This window comes from Oryctolagus cuniculus, chromosome 15, assembly GCF_964237555.1.
Source record: "Oryctolagus cuniculus chromosome 15, mOryCun1.1, whole genome shotgun sequence".
Classification (NCBI taxonomy): Eukaryota; Metazoa; Chordata; class Mammalia; order Lagomorpha; family Leporidae; genus Oryctolagus; species Oryctolagus cuniculus.
The window spans coordinates 67904509-67931363 of NC_091446.1; the positions used below are offsets into that span (position 1 = coordinate 67904509).

Genomic DNA, 26855 nt, shown 5'->3' on the forward strand with positions numbered 1-26855 from the left:
TTAACTGAAAATTAACACATCTTTTAATAACATTGCCTTAACTTTAATGGCACTCTGCCTTTCGTTTATAATTGCTCTAAAATTGTCATTTTCCATGTCATAGCTGCCATTTTTTATATTTGCTGGTGTTCATGGTGTAGATTTTTATTTTTAGTGTTTTTATTCCATGAGGGACGAGAACTACTGGAGTTTTTTCTCCCTCTCTCAGGCCTGCCGGGCCTGATGTGAGAGCGGTGCATGCTCCCGGGGCCAGCAGAACACGAGGGGTCGTCAAAAAGTTTATGGAAAATGCATAGCAGGAACCAAACAGGTGTGGATCTCAAAGGTTGTTGGTGCAAAATAAGCTCATACTTTAAGTCAACCTTTCCACGAACTTTTTGAACTTCCTTTACCGTTTGTCACTGGGACATTGCTGCTCACCCATCTGCCTCAGGTTGATTCTTTGCCGCCTAACCTCTGTGTACAGTTAACAAAAGAAGCCCTTTTCCAAAAATATGCTTTCTTAAATTTTAACGCCATACTTGTCCACAACCATGTGCAAGTATTACGAAGTCCATCAGAATTTAGAATGGAGATTACTAGAGGCTAGGAAGAGGTGGGGTGGGGCAACGAGGGAGGTTATGAAGTGGAGGCTCCCGTGTGCAAGCCACAGGACCAGGGCCAGTCAGTTGTGGAATGCAGCTGCCAACACACAGCACTGATGAGGAGCTCACTCTTCTCTGTGACACCACTCCAGGGGCTGGGCCCTCAGGAAGTCCAGTGGTTTCATGACAGTAACTCCCGGGAACCCAGTTTCTGGCTTTGCAAAGTTATTTCTGGCAAACAGAGGCAAGCCTTCTGATATAAGAGATGTGAACATCAGAACAGGCTACCCCAGACTCATCTACCCACTTAGGTCTCAAATCTTACACTGTAATATATGACTGTGTGAGGTGGGGGAGCAGAGGGCAGAGGTAGAAAAAGAGAGACAGCTTGGGGGCCAGCGCTGTGGCGTAGCAGGTAAAGCTGCCGCCTGCAGTGCTGGCATCCCATATGGGCGCCAGTTCAAGTCCTGGCTGCTCTGCTTCTGATCCAGCTCTCTGCTATAGCCTGGGAAAGCAGTAGAAGATGGTGCAAGTGTTCGGGCCCCTGCACCCGCGTGGGAGACCCGGAAGAAGCTCCTGGCTCCTGGCTTCAGATTGGTCCAGCTCTATCTGTTGCAGCCAAATGGGGAGTGAACTAGCAGATGGAAGACCTCTCTCTGCCTCTCCTTCTTTCTCTGTGTAACTCTTTAAAATAAATAAATAAATAAATCTTTCAGAGAGAGAGAGAGAGAGAGAGAGACTGCTCATGAGAACACACATACACAAACATGTTTGTGCTTCAAATGGCCATTGAAAAATGGTATGGAAAGGTAACTATTTTGATACAAAATATTTTTAAATCAATGCATGCATTTTTTTCATAATATGCATTTCCAATGATTTTTGATGACCCTTCATATATAATCAATCTCTTTTCTGTAAATACATGTGATCTTAAGAAGTATTTAACCTGTTCTGTGAAATATTTTTATACACCATTGCTTATACCTGAATACCGTAAAGCTATAAGTGGTTGTTAATATCATTCCCATTTAACAGTCAAACCCAAATAGCCCCAGACAAGGAAAAAAGGTAGGTAAGGGCTGCTAGCAAACCAGGACCCAGGGCAGTACATCCTAAATCACAGCCGGGCCCCATGCTGTTCCCCTCTGCCATGTTTGTTATGAAAATACGAATTCCTTGCCTGCGCAAACCCCGCCCTGGGCGTTATGGAGTAGTGGGAAAGCGAAGACACAGCTGGCATCAGACTCTCACACACTCAGTCTCCTCTGTGCCGGGGGCTGGGCGGCGGAAGTCTGTCCAGGGGAAGGCGTGCTCTGCCCTGCCTCTAGTACTCAGATGTATCCTGCACTCACAAAGCGGCTCTCTGTCTTGCCTTGCCCTTTATCTTTACACTGTAAGGCTATACTTTTTCTGTATTTTTCCAGATTAGGTGGCCTTGCAAACCTAAAACTTCGTATCTTAATTTCTTGAGAGTGAGAGAGACAGACAGACAGACAGAAGGTGACTTGCATGTACCGGAATTCATTAACCTCAAACTTTGAATAGGATGCCCTTTCTTCTCCCCAGAAGGAAGTATCTCTCCACTGCTCCTTCTCCACTGATGCTGAGGGTTCAGTGTGGTAGATCTCTGGGGCAGGGCTGAAGGTTCATGAGCACCGCTTCCCCAGGTCAGAGGACGAGTGGATGGCCACTGCATCCACACAGTCTGGCTCTTGAGTCCACGTCTTATATTCTCGCGAGTGGAGCTGAAACTGGGCTTGGAGGAAGTGGTGGCTGGGTAGAGAACAAGTCTGAATGCTCACATGCTGGCTTCAGCCCTGACAGCATGCAGGCTTCTGTTAAAATTTCTCTATGTGTGTGTGTATGTGTGTGTGTGCACATTTGCACACGCACAGCAAGCTGGCATCACTCTAAAAACACATTTCTAAGTTGTGATCTTCTTCCTAGAGGAACACCCTCCTCAACATCATGACTGCTCTCATCAGAAGCTGCTGCTGTTGACTTGCGGGAGAACGCCACAAGGCCACGTCTGTAACATCCCTGTCTCCACCTGGAATGCTTGTGATGAATCGAGACGTTACTCTTTTAACAAATGAAGCCATGAGCAGCAGGAGTTGAGTTATGAAGGACAATATTCAGGGAATGTTTAGACACATGATTAAATGGCAATTTGGGGAGGAGTGCTAGAAAAAAGGAGATTGCCAGCACCTTTCGAGATTTGTGTGTGGATGTTGTGATGTTGCCCGTGAGAGAACGCCTGAGATGGAAGCTTGCCTCTGGCTCCTGCTGTGTGGAGGAGCCTCACTTCCTCAATTAATATTCTTGCCAACGCTCTTAGCTCTTTCTAGTGGCTGCCTTGGAACTTGACTAATCTACTGTTTCATAAATAAGGGTTAGCGCGGAATGCAAAGGGATCCCAGGTAAGCTCTGATGGAAAAGTCTAGACCTCCCGATTCAAAAGACTCAATTCAAGACCTCACTATAGAACTTGCTCATCCCAGACGAGGAAAGTAAGGTCTGCAACCATCTGGCAGACATTGTGGTCAACGATTTCAAAGCCACTATTGACAGGTCAGTTCAATGTATCTTCCTTCAATACTTTGACCAGGTTCATTCATGTTACTGTCCAAAGGGTAAGACAACGTAGCCGGGATGCCTAGTGCAGTTCTGGGCCCTGCATAGAGGATAATGCTGATGACAAGTACAAGGAGTGCTAGCAGATTCCAGAGCCCCCCTTTTCCCCAGGCTAGATCGTGGAAGAGATGTGTTTTCAGACTACTGCATCCATCCATGCCCTAGCCATTCTCTCCCAAACATTTTGGTTGATGTCTTTTTTAGAAAAATGTCAAATGAATTCATTTTGATTTCCTACCTGTGTTTCTAAGAACTGACTCCCTGGTGATGCTATAGATTGACAGCTGTGCCACTCAAGTCCAGATGGGCCCCCTCCTCTACTCCATGGCTCCCGTGGACCACTCTGGCTATGAAGAGATGAAGTTCTCTGGTGCTTAAACCAACTGCAGTTTCTGGAGCCAGAGCTGGCTTCAGGGGTGGGGTGTTCTGTCTGAGTGGTTGCTTGGGGGCCATAGTCTGTTAAACACTCACCCATCACCATGTAGAAATTCTTAATAATTTATGAATCTCTGCCTCTGGCACCTGCATCCCAAATGGACGCCGGTTCATGTCCTGGCTGCTCCTCTTCCAATCCAGCTCTCTCCTATAGCCTGGGGGAGCAGTAGAAAATGGACCAAGTCCTTGGGCCCCTGTACTCCCATGGGAGACCTAGAAGAAGCATCTGGCTCCTGGCTTCAGATGGGCCCAGCTCTGGCTGTTGCTATCATTTGGGGAGTGAACCAGCAGATGGAAGACCTTTCTTTCTGTCTGTATTTCTACCTCTCAAATAAATAAAATCTAAAAAAATAAAAATAAAAATAGCCTTATGTAGCTGGTCCTGCTTGGCATATACTGAATGTCTGACATTAAGAAGCTTAAAAGTTGGATTTTTAACAATTTTAACAAAAATACTTTGTAGTTATGAAAAGAAAATATAAAGATCTACCAAACAGGCAAATAATCCCTCAGTGAGAACAGGTTTCTGCATTCTCTCTAATTACGTTCAAAATTAACATGCAGTTTCTAAAGAGATGAATCTTAAAAATCTGTTTGAAACTAGATTTGGGGAGAATGAGGCCTGCTCTAGGGAATCTGGCACCCTCACGAGGACATCACTTCAAGGCTTCCATCACTCCTTCTTGTCTGCCAGAGGAGTCTGGCCACACTGATTCCAACACACCTGGCAGCTACGAAAAGCCAGCCCAGGCTCCGAGGCCATCAGAAAGGTCACAAACCTCAGACAAGCAAGGGTGCTCTTCTCCAGGGACCACTGTATCTCCTTGCTGGCTTAGACGGCAGTGGCAAGGCCTTGGGATGAGACTTTCATAATTATGTTTAAATCCATAATTTTGATTTTTCACTAAGATAGGCTTACAGTTAGACCATGTTCAAGAATACAGAATAACCTAAATTAGTTTTAAAAAGCTTCATATTTTTTTTTTCCTCTCCACAAACAGAGGGTCCTTCTGGGATTAGCTTTAATGAACAGATGAAAATAATGCATAATTAGCATATCAGTTGTTTAACACATCCAAGAGCACAAAGTTATTAAGAAATGTCGGTGTAAAAAACTCCAAATTTGATTTTAATGTGTTGGATAAAACTCTTTTTTGTGGATTCTCCAAAGGTCAGTTTTTATCCAGCCTATGTCTGTACTTTCACAAACTGGGAATTTGACAACTCCAAAATAAAGAGGATTTGCTGTGTAGCAAATAAAGACACTCAGTAGGAACACTTCAGAGCACGCGGGTTATGACCCGTTCTAAATGCCTGCTTTTATCTTTTGCAGTGAAAGATTGCTCCATTAAGCTGGGATCGGCTTTTTAAATTGCTATTTGTTTCAAAAACAAGGAAGTGGATGCCTTGATTGCTTGGTGTTAAGCAACCAAAGCTGCTTTGGGCTCAGCCAGCCACCCTTTCCCTTCACCTCCACTCCGCCCCTCTCTGCAGCAGAGAACTGGCCAGCACTCGCCCTCATGCCCAACAGCTTCGCCCCAGGGCCAGGCAGTGGCCTGGGAGTCCCCCTGGACACACTGTCCCAATCTTCTGCTCATGTTCTATCGACTCCCAAGTCCCAACCAATTTTACTGACAAACGCCATAGAAACCCATCTACCTCCCTCCATCTCCACCTAGTCCACCTAGCCCAAGCTACAGGAGCCTCTGATGTTTCCAGCTTCCACCTTGTCTCCCCCAGCCAAGGCAACCCCCTTAAAACATGAACCTGATCAGCCAACTCTCCAACTTAAAACCCTTCGACGCCTCCTCGCTGATCTTAAGGAAAAGATCGGTTTTGAGGTCACTCAGATCTAACCCTGCCTTGTTGGCCCAGTCCCTTTCTCACTGTGGTCCAGTGCACCGGCTTCTCTTGCCTTTTGTGAGAACCCCAGGCTCCTCCCACCACCAGGCCTTTGCATGGCTTCACCTTGTCCTTTGAGAAAGATTCTTCCTCACAAAGTCTCCCCTCTTTAGGGCTCAGCATAAAATACACAAGGGTACTTCAAGACATTCATGGAAATGTGGAATTAAAGATTAATTTATTTTGGTGCAAGATACTATAGAGACCCATGCATAGCTTTTTCATAAACACATCTTCCATTAACATTTTTAGGAAGCTCTGCATGAATTGATTTCAACTTTTTTTGCACTAAAATAAGCTTATCTTTAAATTCCATTTTCCATGAACTTTTTTTGAAGTGTCTATATATTACTGCTTCTCTGATGCCCAGAACTAGACCAAGTGCCCCCCCCCCCATTTACTCTCAGCCTGTCTTGCCATCCTTGCACTTGGAAGTATTTATAATCAAACCTTGACTTGTGTGAGAGCGTGGTTAATGTTGCTAGCCCTTCCTAGACTGCGACCTTCGAGAACTTGCGCTTCCCACCGTGGCTGAAGCTCCAGCCCAGCGCCTCTAAGGTCGGAGGGGCTGCATGGCCACATCCTGCGACCCTGAGTAGGGAGGAAGGAGCAGGGGGACTCACCGCACTCATGAGTGAATCCAGGACGCTGACGGCAAAGGCTGTCCCACAGGCAAAGGGCTGTGTGAGGTACAGTTCTGTGTCGGGGTCGTCGTCATCGTCTTGGTCCAAAAACTGAACATTGGTGTCGTTCACTGGGAAAAGTGTAAAAGTCAGAATGAGCTCTCAAGACCACACCCGTGCGGCAAAGCTGGAGAGACCAGGCTACTGGTGTAGAAACACTGAAGTTACTGAAAAGGAAGCGGAGCGTGGGGGTGGGGAGCTGTAGATGGATCTTTGGGGTGGAGGCAGCGAGACTCAAGGGACTGCTCCTTGTGATCGTTTTAGCTTCTGGGACCTGGAGAGCATGAGACAGAGCAGGCTTGCTCCATGGCAGCTGCCAGAGGTCCAGGAGATAACACTGGCCATCCTCAGGTACAGTTTTAGAATCATGGCCCCAAAAAACCACCCTGGAGCAGTATTTTTTGGTAGCCACATCCTTTGAGGGGTGGACATATTTCAATGATGTGCAGCCATGCTGGGATGTACGTGTAAGCACAAAGAAAAGAAAGCAGCTCATGGAGAGTAAACAGCAATGAACCAGGAGCACGGCACAGGCACACAGCAAGGATGCCACCTGCAAGCAGGCCCCACACAGCCTGCCCTGGGGCTTGGCCTGGGGAGCGCCGGATGCACCAGGCCCTGTTGACTACACAGCAAGCCCCAGGTGGGGTGGCTCCCTGGCTGTCCCCTGCTGCTCGCTGCAATGACTCGCTCCATATTCTGATTTGCCAGGCTACACCAGCGTTCTCCCTCTCCCCTTCGGAACAGCTCTCTCTCTCGTGTGCTTCTGCCTGCATGCTGTACTACTTTCTTTCCGTCTCAGGATTCCTCCAGGACGTCTCCCGCACCACGTACAGACTGATTAGTTGTGTCACTCAGATGTCGTTAACTTATTAAAAATTAAATGACAAATTAATTTCCCTTCCCATCTTGGCTGCAGAAATGATCAGTTTTGCAGAGCAAGTAATAGGGGGAGGGTGAGAGGGGAAGAGAAGAGGGGGCACTCATGACTCCTGAAGTAATTATCGTGCTTTTAGGAAGAGAACAGATGACGCTTCCCCTCTCTGATTCCTTTCCAAATGCAGCAGCAACTAATTCTCCTTCCTGGAGTTATTGTTTTAATTTTTTTGAAAGTAACTTTCTTGATAACTTTTTCTTTTAGAAAAACTTTTGTTTGTTTATTGCAAGAGGCAGAATAAATGATAATGGGATACAAGGCTAGGCATGGAATTATTTTTAAATGACACCATCTTGTTTCCCCAGAGAAATGTTCTAATGAGGGAAAAATCTTTGCTTGATTTTTCCAGAGTTGATTGATTGTGGGTACCCACTGTCTAAACAGCCTATGAACTGCATGCAGGCTGGTGTGTGTGTGTGTGTGTGTGTGTGTGTATAAGTCCAAATTCTAGGTTCTGACAACTCAGATTTAAGGCCAGGCTCAACCACCAACATCTTAGGGCAAAGCATTTCATCCTCCCCTACCTTAGTTTCTCTCTCTATAAAATGGGGAAATTAGAGCAGCTCTCTCAGGAGTTTGTTAGCAGGTTCCCATGAAATGGTGCCTGATAGCTCGGCCCAGCTCCGGGATCACACTGTGCACCACATACATGGGAGCAGCTATCCTGATCGCCCTGCCATCAACCCACTGCTTCACCAATCCTCCCAGCTGCCCTCTGTGTCTCTTGGAAACCTCATGGATCCTTCAAGTGGTAGCTTTTCCTCATCGCCCTTCACTGTCCTGTTAAATTAGGTTTGACCTCAAGCTGCCTCTGTGCATATGTTAAGATTGGCTTGAAGGTTTCTCATAGTGAACTGTAACCTAACTCTATGTATAAATAGTCTGTAACCTATGCTGGTAATAAGGAAAGGGTCTCAGCCAATCACAAGCAGCCAACTATTCAAACCAGGTTCAAACAAGACAGTCACAGGCTGAACCGCTTCACTTCCAGGTTGTGTATGTCACTTCCTTTTCCCTGGCCACCGATATAATCTGACAGGTGGCGGGGCGAGGCATTCTGAACCTTTTTTTTTTTTTTTGCTGTGACTATTGCCTTATGCTAGAATCACAAACAAAACCAGTTAAGATCTGCTATGTTGTTGTCATTTTGTCTTCTAACAGTCCAAAGACAAATTGTGGGTCCCACAGTTTGGTCTTTCTGCTTTGTGACTCAGAAAATGCAAACTGGAGACCACATGCACCAGAATGGGTAGACAATGTCTTTCATACTTTCTAGACATCTCCCAAGAAAGACACCTGTGTCGAAAGCCTCCTCTCTTATTTAGAAATATATCTGGGGGCCAGGGACATTGGAGAGTCACTGGCGGCAGGAGCGCCCCACCCTCTGCCTACTGCCCTGCCGAGCAACGTTTCACTGTCTCTGCCCAGAAGGCCAAGCCCCAGCTCTGAGCCCCTGCTGCTGGCTCCTTCGTGGAGTTATCCCCCAAGTCATGGGGAAGTGTGGATGGGTCTGGCAAGTGCAGTGCTGACTGAAAGCCTTCCTCTTCTCGATGAGTCCACTGTGACACCCGGAGAGGGTTCTGGACCAGGAAGTGGGGGTCAGAGCAGGGCTACATGCCAGTGCCTACCAGTCTCATCTTCTAGATCCTTCTTGAAATCTGGCTTTAGAACAAAAAAGAGTCTCCTAGGAACCAACTACTTTTATGGCTTCAGAAGCAGAGCTTCTGAGAAAGGGCCTAGCAGGGAAAAAAAGGCAAATAAAGTCAGAATAAAGGAAAATAAACAGCTGGAGGGAAGGCACGGGCTTAGATTTCTTATCTTAAAAATTTTATATTTCTCCTTTGACTTCCTCTGAGAGCTGTGAAGATGTGTCAGTCAAACTGACAGTGTGTTGGAAGAGGAATACGAGGGAGAAGGCAGGAGAGCAGGGCACACGTGGAAAAAAAAAAAAAAAGATTGGTCCATAGAAAATGAATTAGTGCAAAGATGCTTTGGAAACAACTGCCAGGTCAGATGGGTGCGATCAAAGGTTTACGGATGCTGCGTAGGGAAAAAAAAATCATTAAGAAAGGCCAGAACAAGACAGTCGATTCCAACCAGAGCCACAAATAAAACACATTCAAAGCAGTGCCATGGGATAGCCTTTCTGTTACAGCTGGTGAAATAAAAAACAAGCCGATGAGAGCTGGAAACACCGAGAACAAAAGGAGATGCTGATGTCAAGGAAAACAGTGCTTCTTACCCAGTTCAGTTATCATTAGAATGTGCGTCCCACTGATTTTTTCCTGATTGACTGATACCAAAGGCAACTTGCCCGGTTTAGCTAATTGGATACGGCATTTAAGGGGTGGGGAAAGGGAGTGGAGGAAAGTACAGAAAAAGAAAAAGGTGAGGGAGTAGCAGAGAAACATTCTCAAGTCAAGAGACCCGGGAGCACAGAAACCTGGCGTTTGTCTTGCGGGGAGAGAGCCACTGAGCAGCTCTGCAAAGTCGCAAACAGTCGCGGTGGATGCCATGGCCGGATTAGAAGCTGGATTCCACGAGCCAAGAATCACGGCCCTCAAAACCTAATCGTTCTTGGACCACGGTGGCCATTTGCTGAAAATGGCCTTTGGCTCAAAGTTCAACTAGAGAGGATTAAATGTCGAGTGATTACATAGTAGTTCAACGTTTCTACCCAGTTGTCAAAATGGATTTGGCTGAGCTCTCAGTTCTGTGTGTCGGTGGAGGGCGCGGTGTGTACTCTCTGTCCAGAGAGAATGCTCGGAAGAGCTGTGTCCGGCGACTATCACCAGAAAGGCTCCATGGACTAAGCCTTTCCTCCTGCCCTCCCCCTTCCCAAATTCATGCCCCAGTCTCAAGGCCATTATCTCATGCTTCTTTGAAAACAGCGACCAGCATGAAGGAAACTGTCTATTCATCTCTGAGGGAAGATAGATCAGTATTCCTGTGGATAATCTGCCATGTCTCCCTGTACCTCTCACCAACTTCCCCCCAAATAAACCCACAAGGCTGACAGGACTAAGAAAGAGGCTGACCTCATATCCTGCAGGCTGGAAGACAGGACCAAATAATGCCCCCAAAGCTGACATTCACCCCTACCTAGTTCTGTGATGATGGGGATGTTGACCCCAGTCGTGATGGACGGCTGGCGTAGCATCCCGTGCACCGGGCTGTTATCTGGAGAGGATCTGTCCATTCCCGGAGGTGTGAATCCTGGTGGGATGGAAACAAAACAGGAATAAGAATCAGAGAGGCAGAAAATTTGGAAATAATGAGAGTACCATGCACATATACGTCCCCCCAAAAGTAGCAAGTGCATTATTTGCAGGTTAACAATGATCACTCCTGGGATACGCCCTGATGAGTCATTGTCTTAGAAGAACACAGAAGCAAACCATTGTCAGTCATTCCAACTCACTCGGATGGCTCCCTCAAAGTCCAGACTGTACCAATCACCTATTGTACTTTCAAGTCCACTCTGCCTCCACTTACCCAGGAGGACCTGTGCTGCCCCTTGCAGCTAGACATGACCAGGTGAGCTGTGGAATGCTCTGGTCCATGGATAGCAGATAGGGGGTACAAGCATTAGACTTGCTGCCTCGCCCTTCCCTGGTCATGGTGACTGTGGGGACATTGGTTACTATGGACTTAAAGACCAGCGAGTGGACCTGGCCAGGTGCCTAGAATGTGAAGTATTCTGCATGAGAGAAAATGAAGCTATGTTGCCATAAGCCATTGAAGAGTGTTTGTTATTATTATCATACAACCAACCCTATCCTGGTTGTTATCTTAAACAAATGAGTTACTTAACTTTTTGCCAGTGGGTGATTTAGGCTTGAATTTAGACACAATCCTAGCCAATGGGATGTGGGCAGAAGTCAGTCTGAGGGCTTTCAGGAAATACTTGGTTGCTCTTCAAAAGAAAGTTACCAGAAGAGATTCTCACTTAATCCACTGGACTTGATATTATGAACCTGTAGGACCTGGGACTGTGCAGTCATCTTGCATTTTATAGTGACACTAACCTAACTTGAGGATACTGGCTGAATTGAATGTCAGAAAGAACTTTCCTTGAGTTCCTGGGGTAGCTGCCCTGGAGCACTCCTACCTCAGAGTTTCTCACTCTGTGAGACTTTATACACAGACATACACACATGTACAATGTAGTGTTTATACATGCATGCATAGTAACAGGTACACATTTTTTCTTTGTTTTCTTTAATTGCAGTGAAAATTCTCCTGACTAATGTACATGCCACCTGCTAACTGTGGACTCCTGAACTTCTCAGTGCGCCAGACATGGAGGTAATAAGGTAGATGTGGGACAGAGGAGATGGGAATCAGCCTGGCAGGTTTATGAGTTTGCAGTTTGGGCTTCTTTGGGTCTCAGGCCCAAGCCCTGAGTACATATCAAGATGAACTTGAGGGCCGGCGCCGTGGCTCACTAGGCTAATCCTCCACCTTGCGACGCCGGCACACCGGGTTCTAGTCCTGGTTGGGGTGCCGGATTCTGTCCCGGTTGCCCCTCTTCCAGGCCAGCTCTCTGCTGTGGCCCGGGAGTGCAGTGGAGGATGGCCCAAGTGCTTGGGCCCTGCACCCCATGGGAGACCAGGAGAAGTACCTGGCTCCTGCCATCGGATCAGCGCGGTGCGCCGGCTGACCTTTCTCTCTCTCTCTCTCACTGTCCCCTCTGCCTGTCAAAAAAAAAAAAAAAAAAAAAAGATGAACTTGGACCAACCATAGGTTCAAGTGTAGGGAGACAGAGAAATCAGCGCAGCCAGGCTGCATGACCGTTGTGCAGAAACACATGAATTTTTATTGGCTACATACATTCATTGGGTGAAAACTAATTTTTTCAAGGGAAGTCTATAGAAAATGACACCATCAGCTCTGTGGTGGCTGCAAGGCCAAATGTGCTTCTCACCAGACAGGACAGGGAGGCAGGTGTTTCTCCTCTTTGCCTTTGCTGGGTTGCAATGAATTAGGGACTTGCAGGTGAAAAGCCACTTGCGAAGTTTCCAAGGACAAAACTCCAAATAGATCTTACGACGGGATTCTTTACTCACTCCCCAGGAACGTGACAAGAGTGGGCTGAAGCTGGCATTTTGGCTACGTGTGAACCAGGAATGCAATGACAGGTGCTCAATAATTGCCTGTTGTTTCAGAGGCACACACTGCACGAAGTGCTGGAAACTTATAAAAGGGTTTCCTTATTTTCTGCTCTCCAGTGTATAAATTTCATATTGAGTGCCACACTCAGAAAGAAAAAAGTTTGACTGAATATCCATTCCCTCATTGCGCTTCACTTTATTTTTACGTTAATGTACTACGAAGAAGCAGAGTCATTTTGAATGGCACTGTAGTGTCCATCTTTCTAAACTTAGGGACACATGTTTTTCAGCCAACCATAGAACCGAGAACATGCATTTTAAATGCTAGCTGTTTTCTTCCCCCAGAATAGTGAAGGGGAAAACTAAACTGTTTTCATCAGAAGTTTCATTCAAAAGCATGAAAAACTGCAAGTGACAGCTGTGCAGATTCAGTGGATGTGACGTTTTTGAATTTCTTCAACTTGACAAGTAAACACCTTAAATCGGTAATGCTATATGCATAATACATGGCCTGTATTTTGACATCCATCATCAAATGCTGACTTGAGAAAATACGGGTTTGTACGTCAAGGAATAGCACCCATACAGCAGGGAGAAATGCAGGTCACACGGTATTAGGAAAACTGTATTTCATTACAGAAGCTGCAACAAGCCGAAGCATCCTTTTATTTTATCTTATTTAAAGATTCCATTTTCAGCTGTGAAAAGACTCAATTCCTTTGCATGAAACCTTCATTTAGAAATGACATGCTTGCTTCATGGGCCTCTTTCATTTTGCTTTCATATTCCATTTTCCCCTTCAGTCACCAAGCCTGGTTCCATTAGCATCTGCGCCTGACAAACTAGGGTGAGTGTCCAAAGACATCTCTCCAGTGAGGGTCTGTCTCTCCCCTGTGCATGACCCCAAGAACAGGGTGCTTTTGTTGGCCAGAAAACTTCAGCAATGATAATGCTTCTTTTTATTCCACTACTTTTCTAGATGCACATCTTTTAAAAGACAAAGCCAACAACAACAACAAGACAGATTTGTTCCTTCTCTCTTGTGAATAGTTGTATTAAAGAGGAGTAGAATTTATTTGCTTTGTTCCTTTCTGAGGACTTGTAAAATACGTGGCAAGTGTGGTTGGAAATGGCAACGCTGGCCCAGATTCCCTCAACCACCTAGAAAGGAGGAAACATGCAGGGTCTGTCCATCCAAAGGGTTGAGGCAATTCAGTCTTTGGATGCCACACGACGCCACGGCTGCAGGTCACCAAGCACAGGTGTCCAGGAGTCTGATTGTCACGCCTCCCACTGCAGATATCTGGCGGCACTGGATGTATCTTTGGCTGCTCTTTGAGTCTCTCTACATCAAACAATGGTCCATTTCCACATGTGAAAACTGGCACAGGGAATATCCTCCAGGAATCCCCAGCTCCAGGATTGTGAATCTGGGAAGCACTCTTTTCATTTTTAGAACACTCTGAAATTAACCTTGGAAACAACCTCTGCACTTGCCAAAAAGACAGCACTAAGAACATCAGCATCAGAGTGCTGGAATGAGAAGTCCTCACCCAGGAAGACTCAAGCTTCCACTGAGATGGGCTCCTGAAGCGTTTGATGTGTGCCCAAGGCTCTCCGCTGAACATGGCTGTTGGGGAGGTAGGGGCACAAGGCTGAACTAAAAGGGACCAGCAAAGACCACCTGATTGCCTTCTTAGCCCAACACTGCTCCCCATCCCAGGATCCAGCCGCAGATTGTGGCAGGTGTCTGTTATCTGTTTTATTCACCAGGCATCAGGTGTACAAGCCTTGACCAACGATATCTCCTGCCAAATATTCCCGTTCCATAGGTTATATGAGAGCTTTAGGCCAATGCCTTGGTTTTCTGTTTCTTTGAACCTCCCAGATTGTCTACAAAATTCCAGGCATGCAGATCCAAAATGCAGTGACATAGGTAAGACCTGGCAGTCAGATGTCTTGGGTTCACCTACTTATTAACCACAAAACTGTGGGCATTGCATAGACTTTTTCCAAGCCTCTGTTTCTTCATCCATAAACAGGAAGTATCTCTTACACTAGGCAGTGTTAAAGGTAAAATGAAATAACACATTCAAAACGTTTAGCACAGTGCCTGACATGAAGCAAATCCTCAAAAGTGCTGGCTGCCAATGTTCCTAAACTACTAGATGCACAATACCTTCTTGTGGACGAGTACAGCGCCCATTGCCATGCCTTTCCTATGGCAAAAGAAGTGAAGAAGCATCGGATGGATTTTTCTAGAAAGAATGTTCACACAGAAAAAATTCTGGAAAACTGACAAGCAAGCAATGACCATTGAGAATATCCTCTGGTAGAAATAATCCGATCAGGCTTGTAATAAGAATTCAGCCCCAAATATCTAAAGCCAGGCTGGATAGCAGGCTGCCTGGGGTTTGCTTTTGGGTATGTTGAAAAACTGGAGGCCAGTCTTCAGGAAAGAAAAGTTCCTCATTCCTCAAAGCAACTGCACCATCTCTCTGGGGCCCTCTGTTTTCTAGACTTAATCTCCCAGTTTCTTTAATTATTTAGGAGCATCAAGTTCCTCTTTTGTTTCTCAAGCTCCTGAAATGATTTCTTCCACTCTGCTTTCTTCCCCAGCTTTTATGAGCCCATGGTGCTGGCTGTGACTGCACAAAATCAGCAGCTTCTGGGGTTCTTTACATGATATTGGTCATTCCAGGGGCTGGAATGCATAGCACCGGGCCTGAACCAGCGAGGGTACTGGACGGTTCCAGAACCTTTAGTGAAAGGTTCAGACACTGGTATTTCATTTAGGATGGCTTGAAATTTAAGAAAAAAAAAAAAACCACAGACACTTAGTCCCATTCCTAAGAAGTTCAAGGAGCGAAGACACAAGAGGATTGCCAGGGTTACATCTTTCTAACGAATTGCTGTTGCTAGCTGCTGCATGCTTACACACAGGTATGCACACACGGCATCTAAGAGGCACCGTGTGGCTCAGACCAGATCAGCCGGAGGGGAACGCTGGAAAGAGTCGCAGGACGAAGTTGACACAGGGCTTTCAAAACTGACAGATGGCTCGGGACCATGGGCCTTGTGGAACCCCAAAGAGAGTTAAGAACGCTCCCGACGTGCACTGATTGAGACAACTGAGAACGAGGATGGGCAGCGTGGGGGCTGCCATCGAATCTCAAGGAAGAAAAATAATAGTCAACGTTTCCCGAGTGCGTACCACGTCCAAGATCTGCTCCCGTAAGAACTCACTTCTCAAAACCTTCCCGTGTAGATGCGATCGTTTTGCAGACGGGGAAACGGAAGCACAGAGAAGCTGAGCGAGTTGCCCAAAGGCACAGATCTCAGGCTGAGCGGGCTGCAAAGCTGAACGCAGCAAAGCAGCCGTTGCATCCCCTCAGCCAGCACGCCTCGCTGCTTCTCACTATACCACACCGTGCTGAAGGTCCTCGTGGCAACCCAGTGGGTTTGCATACTGCTCATGTTCCCGTTTCGGACAAGAGGATATAAGGTTGAGAGCAGTGACGTCACTTGCTCGAGCACACCGAGTCGGCGGGTGCCAGGTCTGGGACAGTCACCTCTGCAGTGCAGAGAGGCGCACGCACCACACACCCTGCCACATCCCCTCCTCGTGGGATGCTCGCGCTCTCGCTCTCCCTCTCCTTGCTCAGGTACCAGCCCTGGCAGGCAAGTCAGAGCCTCGAGCCAGTCTTCCTTTTTTATTGTTTTCACTTTTAAACAATAGCAGATAACAACTGGGACCCATTGCAGTTATGCTTAACTTGCTTCAGTACGGCAGCATGCAGAATTCAGTACATATAATAAATGCTTTATTACAGTACTTTTCCATGGGGGAAACACAAAGCACTTTCTAAATCTTCACTAGTTAAATCCCCACGCCTTTCCAGGAGAAGAGGGAGATGGAAATTCTTATCAATCACCTCCCCTAGAAGAGCTGGAGAAATGAATGTGAGTGCTTCAGTCGCCCCCACAGGCTTAACATAAAGGAATTGGTTCAAATGCTGGACCAAATTATCTTTTATTGTGTGCATATAAATGATGGTTAGAAATCCATATGCTACGTTAAACTTGGAAATAAATTAGGCCCAGTCATCTAGGTTTGCTGAGACAGGTATTCGATATGAAGTTGTAAAAAGGGAAAGATCACCGTTCAGAATGATCTATAAAGACGTGTTACAATCAAGAGAAACATCTCATATTACATCATCTATGAGATGAATTAAATTTACTGTTAATGCCAGAGCAAAAAAGAATCCCAAAGCCAAATGTCAGCTGATGTGAAGATCAATAGAAATATTTTGATAAGTAAATGCAACAATGCTATTTAACACATGATTGGCAACTGCTGAAACATAAATTATCCAAATTTCCCATTGCAGCTTATGGGAAAATTATGCAGATTAGAACTTGATTAGGCTTATATCATGAGACTCCATTTGGACTTTTAATCTATTAAGCTCCAATAAATGAGGCATCTGAATAGCTCCCCTGAGCAAGCACAGTAATGGCCACAACACTCATTTTTGCAGTTTGTATGCCAACAAATTCTTCAGCAGCTGAAGTAAAGACACTTCCACCTATTGGAGAAAAACTGTCTTCTGACTTGTGGCGGAACAATCCACGCACCAGTGTTGAATCGGGAAATAACTACGTGGGAAGAAACACCGGCAAGAAAACCCCACCCAAGGGGAAAAGGCCCTCCGTTTAACCTTGTAATATCTTTTTCCTGGTAGCGTTCAGTGACTTCCCACCAGGTTAGAGTCTGGAGTCAGACGGGCCAGGTGGCTGACCACGGCTGCTCCTCGGGGTGGCCACTGCTCCTGGCACTGCCCAGAGGTCACTTCAAGCAGCCATTTTCCACTCAGGATCCCAAGGTGCTCTAGAGGCCAGCAAGGTGCTGCAAGCCAGTGCTGAGGAGGGAAGGGGGTGAGGTGGGGAGCCCTGCATTTTGTTTCCTATGTGGCTAACTGCCCTATGTCAAATACCCCACTGCTTGCCAGGAAGGAAACCTGGTAGCAAGAAACAGGAGCTGATAGCTGTCCTCTGCTCACAAGCAGACAAGCCTTTGAAACCTAAACTGCGGCACTGGGCCTCACTCATCTCTCTGCCAACCCCTCTATGTGAGAGAGATATGAGAGCTTTGGGACCCATTGTACAGATGAAGAAACCGAGGCCCAGGGCAGAGAAACAGATCCAAGGAGACGGGACCAGTCGGTGGCAGAGCCACCTAGTGGATGCCTATTGTTATCTGCTCCCTTTCCACTCCTTCTCCACGGGAGGAACCCATGCCACAGAGTGTGGTCATGGTGGTAGCAACCCTGTCCCAACTCTGGACATAGCAGTCACAATGGGAAACCAGGCAGTGTGGATTTCCAGGACTAATAAGAGGGCCCTCCAGCACCCTGTGCCCCTCAAGCAGGGCTCAATCCACGTTCTTCCCAGGACCTGTGGTGACAAGGCCAACGGGCTGCAAGTACGCGCTTGTGGGTGACCCTTGGACTACCACTGTGCAGATGAAAACAGAGCAAAGCCATCAAGAGGCCAAGAGAGTGAGGCAGAGACTTGCATCCTTACAGCTCCTGAACCCAAATGCGTGGAAAGCTAGTGACACCCCAGTTACGTGATTCTCCTATTATTTCAGACTGGGCTTCTGTCACCTGTACCAAAATGTTCCAACTAGTATAGTGGCCGAGAAAAACAAACATCTGTTCTAGTGGATGGTTCTTGCATGCCTGCTTTCCCACTGAAACCCATGAGTGCACCTTCATTCCAGGTTTCCCGCTCAGTTCCAGAGAGCAGGGACGAGGTTTGTGTTACTACGCCTGCCTCCGTTGCTTTCTGTTTACAGTAAGTAACACTGACATTTCAGCACTACATTTTTCTACAGACTGCACTTGATTAGCGCCTGGGGGAGTGGGCTCCACCCATGACATTAAATGCTGCCTCCATCTTAAGAGTTTGCATTTTGGGTCTGACCCAAACACAAGCAAATTAATCCAACGAAACTGATATCCTCTACAGCTCTCTACCCGTTCAGTCTCTGAAGATATATTCCACACTCAGACAAGTCGCATACACACAAGGGGTCTTCAACAAGTTCATGAGAAAAGGGCATTCTGGGAAGAACTATGCATGGATTTCCAAAAATGCTTGCACCGAGATCAGCTGATCTCTCAATCCCACAAACTTTTCTAAGTCCCCCCCATGTTTGTGAGGTTCTTCTCTCCAAGCCCTCTCTTTCCTTAAAATTAGCTCAAAGAGCCACCTGCCAGAGAGAGTGGTTTACGAGGGAAGAAACAAAGGAAAAAGGAATGGACAAAGCCCCATCATCGCTCACAGAGAACCAAAGCTGCAGATTTAGGAAGAAACCCGACATTCACTCAGCCTCATGCCTTCGTCTACCCAGGAGCTCAGAGGGTCACAATTCATTTTCCACAACTTCGCAATTGCTTCTTACCCCCTCCTAATTCATCTTAGGACTTAAAAATAACACATCCTAACCCTGTTACTACAAATCAAATGACTTAAAATCTTAGCTACCCTTTGGGCTAAGCAATTTTTCTTAAAATACATATGCGCTGTCAGACATTTAGGTGCCTGCATCCCACATCCGAGTGCTGGGTTCCAGCTCTGGCTCCTGACTCCAGCTTCCTGCTAATGCAGACCTTGAGAGGCAGTGTTGCTGGCTTGAATAGTTGGTGTCCTGCTGTTCTTGTGAGACCTGGACTGAGTTTCTAGCCTCTGGCCCAGGGTTGTTGTGAACATTTAGCAAGGGAACCAGTGGATGAGATATCTCTCTCTCTCTCTCTCTCTCTCTCTCAAATAAATAAAAAGTTTGCAGAAAATGGAATTAAAAGATATAAAAAACATATTTATAAAAAACATTTATAAAAAACATGTGTAGCTATAATTCCCTTATATTCAATATTTGGCTATGGTGTTCTCTGTTCATAGTTACTAAGTAACAATATTGAATTGCAAACATAAATGTTCAATTTTAGTAAATTGGTTATGTTAAATACATATCCATAATATGAAATATATAAATACAGAAATATACTGGATGACATAAAAATGATGATTAGATATTTGTGAAAAATACCTATCACTTATTACATCTTATGATCCCTCTTTTTGAGGGTAAAAGTATTTATATCTATGGAAATCTGATGAATACATCTATTTTCTGATACTTAAGTGGCAAAAGCATGACAAATGTATATTTCCTTCTTTTGTTTATAGGAGGGTACTTCCAAAAGTTCATGGAAAGTGGAGTTAAAAGAGAAGTTTATTTTGGTACAAAAGTTCTTGAAATCCATGCATAGTTTTTTTTTTTTTTTGACACATGCATAGTTTTTAATAAACATTTTCCACTAACTTTTTAAGGTATTCTCAAATGAGTTGATAAAATGAATATGTTTTATTTATACAATGAAAAAAAAAAAAGATCTGAGTTGCACACTTAGACCAGACTGTAGGCCAGCATGCAAAACGGGTGGCTTCCGTGGGCGGAAGGGGCCACTGGGCTTGGCAGATGCGGGCCCCCGCTCAGCGGCAAGGGTCTGAAGCTCTGCAGTGGAACTGACCCACGCAGGGTCCCAGAGCTGAGGGGCAGCACAGCAAAGAGGCCCCAAGAGAGCTCTCGGGCTGTCCAGCCCCCTGTGCCTCCCACTGCTCAGTAGTCTGTACGAGCCACTCATTCTCAGAGCACAGGCCACAGAATTCGCACGCTCTCACGGACTGCTAAGAGCCCACGGACAGCCACAGTGCTCTACACACACAGAGGGGAGGAACAGAAGACAGGCACCTGCTACTGCTCATCCCTGCCACGCCTCACCTGCTGCACAAATCCTGCTCCCCTCTTTCTCTCTAGCCCAGCTCCTGCCCCTCCTCCCTCTCCTCCAGGAAGTCTGCCTTGACTAACTTCTCTCCCCTCATTTGCACAAAGCTGTTTCCTAAAGATGTCTTCCTTGGTGCTTTTCTACTCCTTTTGTTGGCTACTTTAAAATGTACAGATGACTTTTAATTATGGACTAATTACTACATGCCAGTGTTTCAACATGTTGAAACATCTTTTACTTTTCTCTTTTTTGATCTTCATACATCTGTTGGAGTCCTCCTTGCAATGTGGCAGAGACCATGCCGGCCTTTTTTGGTCATTATTTATTCTGAATTCCTGTCCTGAGCCCTTCCTCTTTGCTGTCACCACCAGAGGACAAAGGTGGTTTTGCTTCTCACATGGGGCCTCCTCTTTCATGCCAGATCACGTTACCAGTAAACCAGAGGCTTACCACGCCGGGGAGAAGGCAGAAGTATACATTGCAAGACAGTGATATGAAGTGGATACTTATAAAACCCGCAGAAACCCCCCTCCTGCTGCCAAGACTATATACCATTTTGTTTCCATTACATCCTTTTTTTTTTCTCCCCCTTTGGTGAGCATTAATCAAAGAAATGCAAAGAGCTCATTAAAGTGATAGATTGACTGAGAATGTAACCACCTTTTCATTATAAACAGTTCCTCTATGTTCTCAGTGCTGTGGGCTTTGTTTTTCAGCATTTGTCATGTGGTTCAAATGTCCTTTTCCATTTAAAACACTAAATGCCAAAATGGGCTCCACTTGTTTGGTTTAGCATGAACCAATGGCCAGCGGAGGAAAAACCAGAGCTACAAAATCACAAGCAAGCTAAAACTGCCATATCTTAAGCACACAGGAAATTAAGTAGCTGCAAAAGATGGATTTGCCAAGTGATCCAAGCCATTGCCATGCAACTCAGGAAAGGCAGAATCCCGTCACGGACAACCTGCAGCCAGCCAGCTGTCCCCGCCCAGGTCTAGCGATAGGATGCCTGGCCCGAGACAGCGCTGAGGTTCCAAACCTGCAATAGTCCTTTCAAAGGCAGCACTTTCATTTTTCTTCTTGTAAGCGTTAAGAGGTTTCCTGTATCTATGTTTATGCTAGTGCATGAATGCATAACTGGGGTCCGGGTCAGGAGACGAGTCACTCACAAACACACACATGCACACCACACGAGTCCTCGCTAGCGGACGGCTCCATCCATCCCAGGGTGATTCTGAGTGATTCTGCTCGCAGCATGGTCAAGGCCCTCTGACCACAGCCTGAAATGATCCAGGACGTTGTGGCTAAGAACTTGAACTCTGGAGCTAGACTGATTCCGTCTGAGCCCTGCTTGTTGCAACATCTAGTTTTGTGACCTGCGACAATTTATTTAAATTCCGTGTCTCATTTTCCTCATCGTAAAATGGGAAGAGTAATAGGTCATGAAAAATGAATGAGTTAATACTAATGCAGGGAAACCACTTGCAACAGGGACCAGCACAGACAGGGCTCTTGGTGAGTACTGACTTCCTATTGTGTACCAACAACAGGGGAGTAGAGCGGACAAATAAGAGACGGCTTTTAGCTTGAGGTCGACCCCTAACTGTGTGAACACAGAGGAGCTCAGTGTCTTATCCACACCTGGTTTTCTCATCCTGAAAATCAGGCAAAGGCAAGGCCCCGGATTCCTTGAGATTATGATGCACCAGACGGAACGTCAAAGACATAATCACTCTGGCTTAGTCACTCACTGTTCCGGAATGACTGCAGCATCATTCATTGGGTTACTGTTTTGGGGGAAGCAGCCTACAACAGGGTCTGTATCAACACACACACAGTGGCCTCTGCCCGCCAGGGACACACACTAGATACACCGTACTGTGACAGCCACGTAGTGTGCACATTGCAGTGCGAGGTGTGACATCATGTTCTTCCCGACAGGTAGCCCCTAGGGCTCCATCCTCCGCCCAGGAGTCCTGCATCCACTCTGCTTGCTAACAGACAAGATGCCACCATTGGCTCTTCTGTGGTCCTTGGCTTCTTCACCTGTAAAGTGGCGATGACCTGAATGGTCCTTCTAGTTCTAACACTTACGTCTCTTTCCTGACTGCCTATCTTTGCAGCAAAGCTCAGACGGAGCAAGCTCACAATGGGAATGAAGACAATCCACTTTCAGATGCTTTCTCTAGTTCAAGTGCAGAGCCTGCCTTTCATTTAGTTTTACACCTTGGTTGCCTGGACAACAAACCTTCAGTGCCCAAACCGGTGAGAAAGATGGACTTCCTGCAAAGTTGCTCTTGGCCAAAGAGGCCATAAATAACCATTTATTAAACAAACAGTATTGGCTGACAGAAGAGAAACCACCACAATGAGGCCCCCGAGGCCCGCAGGCACCGTGGGTAACATTGGGACTCTCATCATCCTGGCACTATATTACCAGTTGTTCCATTTTCTGGAAGTTATCTTCATAATCAAGATGCTATCCCAGCCATTGTAGGCTGGAGAACTATTTTTAATTTTAATTTAAAGAGCAATTAAAGAAAGACAATGGATACACGGGATAATAAAGTAAGTGATTAGCAGCATGCAAATGACAAAGGCTTAATGATGATATGGTTCTAGTCTCCAAAGGGCTTGTCGAGAGAAAGCCCTTTCTACATGTGGTTGTTCAGCTAATGTGTCTCAACCCACAATTACAACATCGCTGACACCATTAACCAGCGAAACAACACCACTTGGAGAAATCCTTGTTGTCTCATTAAAATGGAAAGGGTCAGGTAATTTTCCAGCGTTGTATGTCTAGTTTTGTTGTTGGTAATTAGCAAACATTACCCAGCACCGACTCCCGCTGGGAGCAGGGGAAACTCTGTGAAATATTAAAGGGAAAAGTCTGTATATTTCACTGGGAAATTGAAAAGAGACACAGTAATGTTCTCCCTGTCACTCCCTTGCCTACCGTAAGAGGACAAAGTGACTTGGAAGCCCCTAATTTAGGGAGAAAATTCAGACCGCAAGGGGCAGTCTCTGCCTAGATCAAGAGCCTGGATCCCCACTGCATGCTGGGCAAACAGGGTCTGCAGCCCCGGGTACAGAAGGCAGTCGGAGCAGCCAGCACAGAACTGCAAACTTCCTCTCCAGTGTTCCTAACTTCGGTTTTCAAATTCATCTCCTTGAAATGGAGGAAAAGGGCCTATACAAAGTTTTCTCTTTGAAAAATGCATTATGACTTAAAGAAGCACCAGGACTGTTTATTCAAAAAAATTATTTATCTAGATCTTCCTAAAACCCAGCGAGCGAGGAAGTCGGTCCTAGGGCTGACTTCCTGCCTCCCTGCTTCTTATGGGAGCCTCTGAGCCACTGCCCGGGAGGCCCCGCCCGTGTTCGGCGCACATCTTCAGGCAGCCCAGTGGTATCTGATTCTTTAAATGGAACTTTTGGAACATAAAACACATTCCAATAACTGTGAACAGAAAATTATGAATTCATTAAACTACTTTGCTATCATGTGCTATATATAATATTTATATTCCGACGACCGTAAAATATGCTTTAATATCTTTAGGCAACTATAAGGACTTAAATATTTATAAAATGGCTAAAGATAAAGGATGGCCCTCTTATTCCTACATACAGATGATGTAAAGCGTGCAATCAAAGACAATAACACTCTCCACCCGTTTGTCATCTTAAAGCAGGCGATCAGCCCGCCATCCCTCGTGTGCCATCCACGTAAGAGTTGTTGCCGACACTGGCAACTCTGGAGGAGCCGGTGCCTTAAAAACTGCCTAGAGTGCCATCCTTCACAGAAAACAGGGCTTTCTGAAAATAGAGACAAAACAATAAATTTGCAGGCAAAACAGCTCCAAGAGGGGCTTCAAAATACTGCTGTATTTATCTCTGAGACATGTGGGAATGGAAGCATTTTGATTTAATATTTCATAACGTGGAGGCAATTACTTCCTTGCCCAGTATATAATTAATACTCATTGAAAAAGTGGGTTTTTTAAAGTGATCAGTATCTTAAATGCAGATAAATAAATAAATAAATAAATAATAGACACACCTGCTGAATAGGAGGGGTTTCCTTTGGAAATGTAGAACAGCCCCCACATAATCCAATAAAAAGCAAGCCACTCTGAATTTATAATCACCCAGGGGCCTATGAAAAGTAGGTTTATAGATTAAGTGTGAAACCTCAACTCCGATGTTCTCATTATTCACTTGCCTCGCTTGCCTGTAGATTCAGGGTCTGATTCACTTTCAGAATTCGTCCATTTGCTTTGCCGAATAGACCTTCACAGAACCACCTGTGCCCAGCCGCCCTGACCCCTCATGTGGGCGCTCCTCTGCTTTACATTCCCTGTCTTCTCGGGTTCTCTACTTGGAACTGTGTGGATGTCTGTCAATCAAAGCTGGACTCTCACACTGTGGCCACTGTCATGCTCTCCTTTCCCACCCTCAAACTTCCCAGTTACCACCCCTTGGAGGCTGCCAGTTCTAAGGAGATTTGAACTTTAGTGAATCGACAGCTCTGATATGAAGATCAGAGATTGCTCCACTGGGTTAGGAAAAAGTGGAGGTTGGTGCGTCTCAGCTTGGCTGAATGCTGGAATCCCCGCTGCCTGCATCCACACCCGAGTCCCACTCTTTAAGTTGCCATGGGGTGCAGCATAAGCATCTTGAGAATGATCAGTGTCCCCCAGGTGATGACAACATACAACCAAGGCTATTTCTCATTCAGAATCAACCATCAACTAATTGTTGACAAAGACATCAAGAAATACAAAAAGATTTCATAAATGGCACTGGGAAAACTCAATATCCACATGAAAAAGAATGAAATCAGCCTCTGCTCTCATACCATCTAAAAATTAATTTAAAATGAATTAAAAACTCCTATGTGAGACCTTAAACCATAAAACTCATAGAAAAAAAAAAACAAGGAAAATACTCCTTAACATTGGTCTTGGCACTGGTGTTTTTGGATATGAGCACAAAGGCATGGGCAACACCAACAAAAATATACAGTTAAGGCTACATAGAAACCTAAAAGCTGTGACTAACAAATGAGCACAATTAAAAGGCAAATTATGAAGTGGGAGAAAATGTTTACTAAATGACATATCTGTAAGAGGTTCAGATCTAAAACATGTAAGAAACACATATAGCCTGAAACACACACACACAGACGCAAATGAAAAATGGGGAAAGGATCTGAAGAGACATTTTCTTAGACATACAAGTGGCCAAGTATATTACATGGTGTTTGCCTTCACTGATCATCAGAGAAAGCAAATCAAAACCACAATGAGACATTAAGTCACACCCACTGGAATGGCTGTTACCAAAAACACCAGAGGTAACAAGTGTTGATGAGTGTATGAAGAAAACATCACCATTGTACACTGACATTGGAAATGTCAATTGGTACAGACCGTGGAAAACAACAAAAACTTAAAACACCGCCGTACGATTCAGCAATCCCACTTCTGCAAAGATATCCAAAGGAAATGAAATCAGTAGTGCAAAGAGATCTCTACACCCCTACACTCATTGTAGCACCTTCACAATAGCCAAGATAGAGAAACGATCTTTAAAAAAGTAGAAATGATCTATGGATCCTCAACATATGAAGAAAATATATTCATGCATTTATGAATATCATGTAGCCATAAGAAAAACCAGCCACTTGAATAACACAGATGGCCGTGAGAATGCCTTGATAAGTGAAATAAGCAGAAAGACAAAGCCAAATGCTGTATGACCTCAGGAACCCATGGAATGTGAAGAAGTCAAGCTCACAGAAGCACAGAGCAGAAAGGGGTCGCCAAAGTGCAGAGGGCTTTGTGGAGATGCTGATGAAATGTGCAGTGCAATGGCGACAGTCAATAATATCACAGGGTAGACTTGAGATCTGCAAACACAGGAGATTTTAAGTGTCCCCGCCCCCTCACATACACATAATACAGTACTATATGAGGTCATGGCTGTGTTCATGCACTTCGTTGGGGTAATCATCTCATAATATCAAATCAGCATGTCATATACCTTACATATACATAATTCTTATATACCAAATATATTTCAATATACCCAAACTGTTGGGTTAGCTAAACCTCTTGAACTTGTATGCCAATATTCCTTCATATATCAGTACGGGGGGCAAAAAGAAGAATGCCAATTTATTAGGTATTTACTGGAGTCTGAGACTCTTCCCTCAATGAAGAACTAATGTGCTACAGGTGTCCAGCTTGAAGGCCAGGGTTACTCACTAAGAAACAACAGAAGCAAAGGAGAAAAAAGCAGGTCACTGCCCATCTGCCTCAATTCTTCCCGAACCCCTCCAAAGGCTTTCTCGGTCTACCTTTCCCAGCCTGCTTCCCTCTCACAGGTGTGCTTCTTCCCACCATCATTCACTTCCTCTACACAGTTATGGACAAGGAGAGTCAATGGTGATTCTGGCTGCTCTGTACGAATGGATAACCCTACCTTGTTACTTGCTATTTTGGGGGCCCAAATGAAAGAAGACGCAATAACAATAACCACAACAAACACAGCTAACATTGCTTGATCTCGAACTACCCGCTAAATACCAGTGCTTTACATCCATTCACACAAGGCTGTCATGAATCGTTGTGAAGGGTGGGCACTGCACAATCGCTAATCTAAGTTGACACCACTCCGATCATGGATAGTGTATATTTGCA

At 45.5% G+C, this 26855-nt stretch overlaps 1 protein-coding gene across 26 annotated transcripts in view; it reads right to left on the reverse strand.

Annotated features, from left to right (window-relative positions):
- KCNMA1 (potassium calcium-activated channel subfamily M alpha 1) overlaps positions 1–26855 on the reverse strand; it is a 781282-nt gene that overhangs the window by 35223 nt on the left and 719204 nt on the right. For 16 of the 26 annotated variants that reach the window (XM_051823043.2, XM_070056989.1, XM_070056981.1 and 13 more), the window contains 2 exon segments: positions 10281–10394; positions 6182–6312 (listed from right to left, as the gene is read on the reverse strand). In XM_051823043.2, the coding sequence (XP_051679003.1) occupies positions 6182–6312; positions 10281–10394 (245 nt within the window). 26 annotated transcript variants of the gene reach the window in all.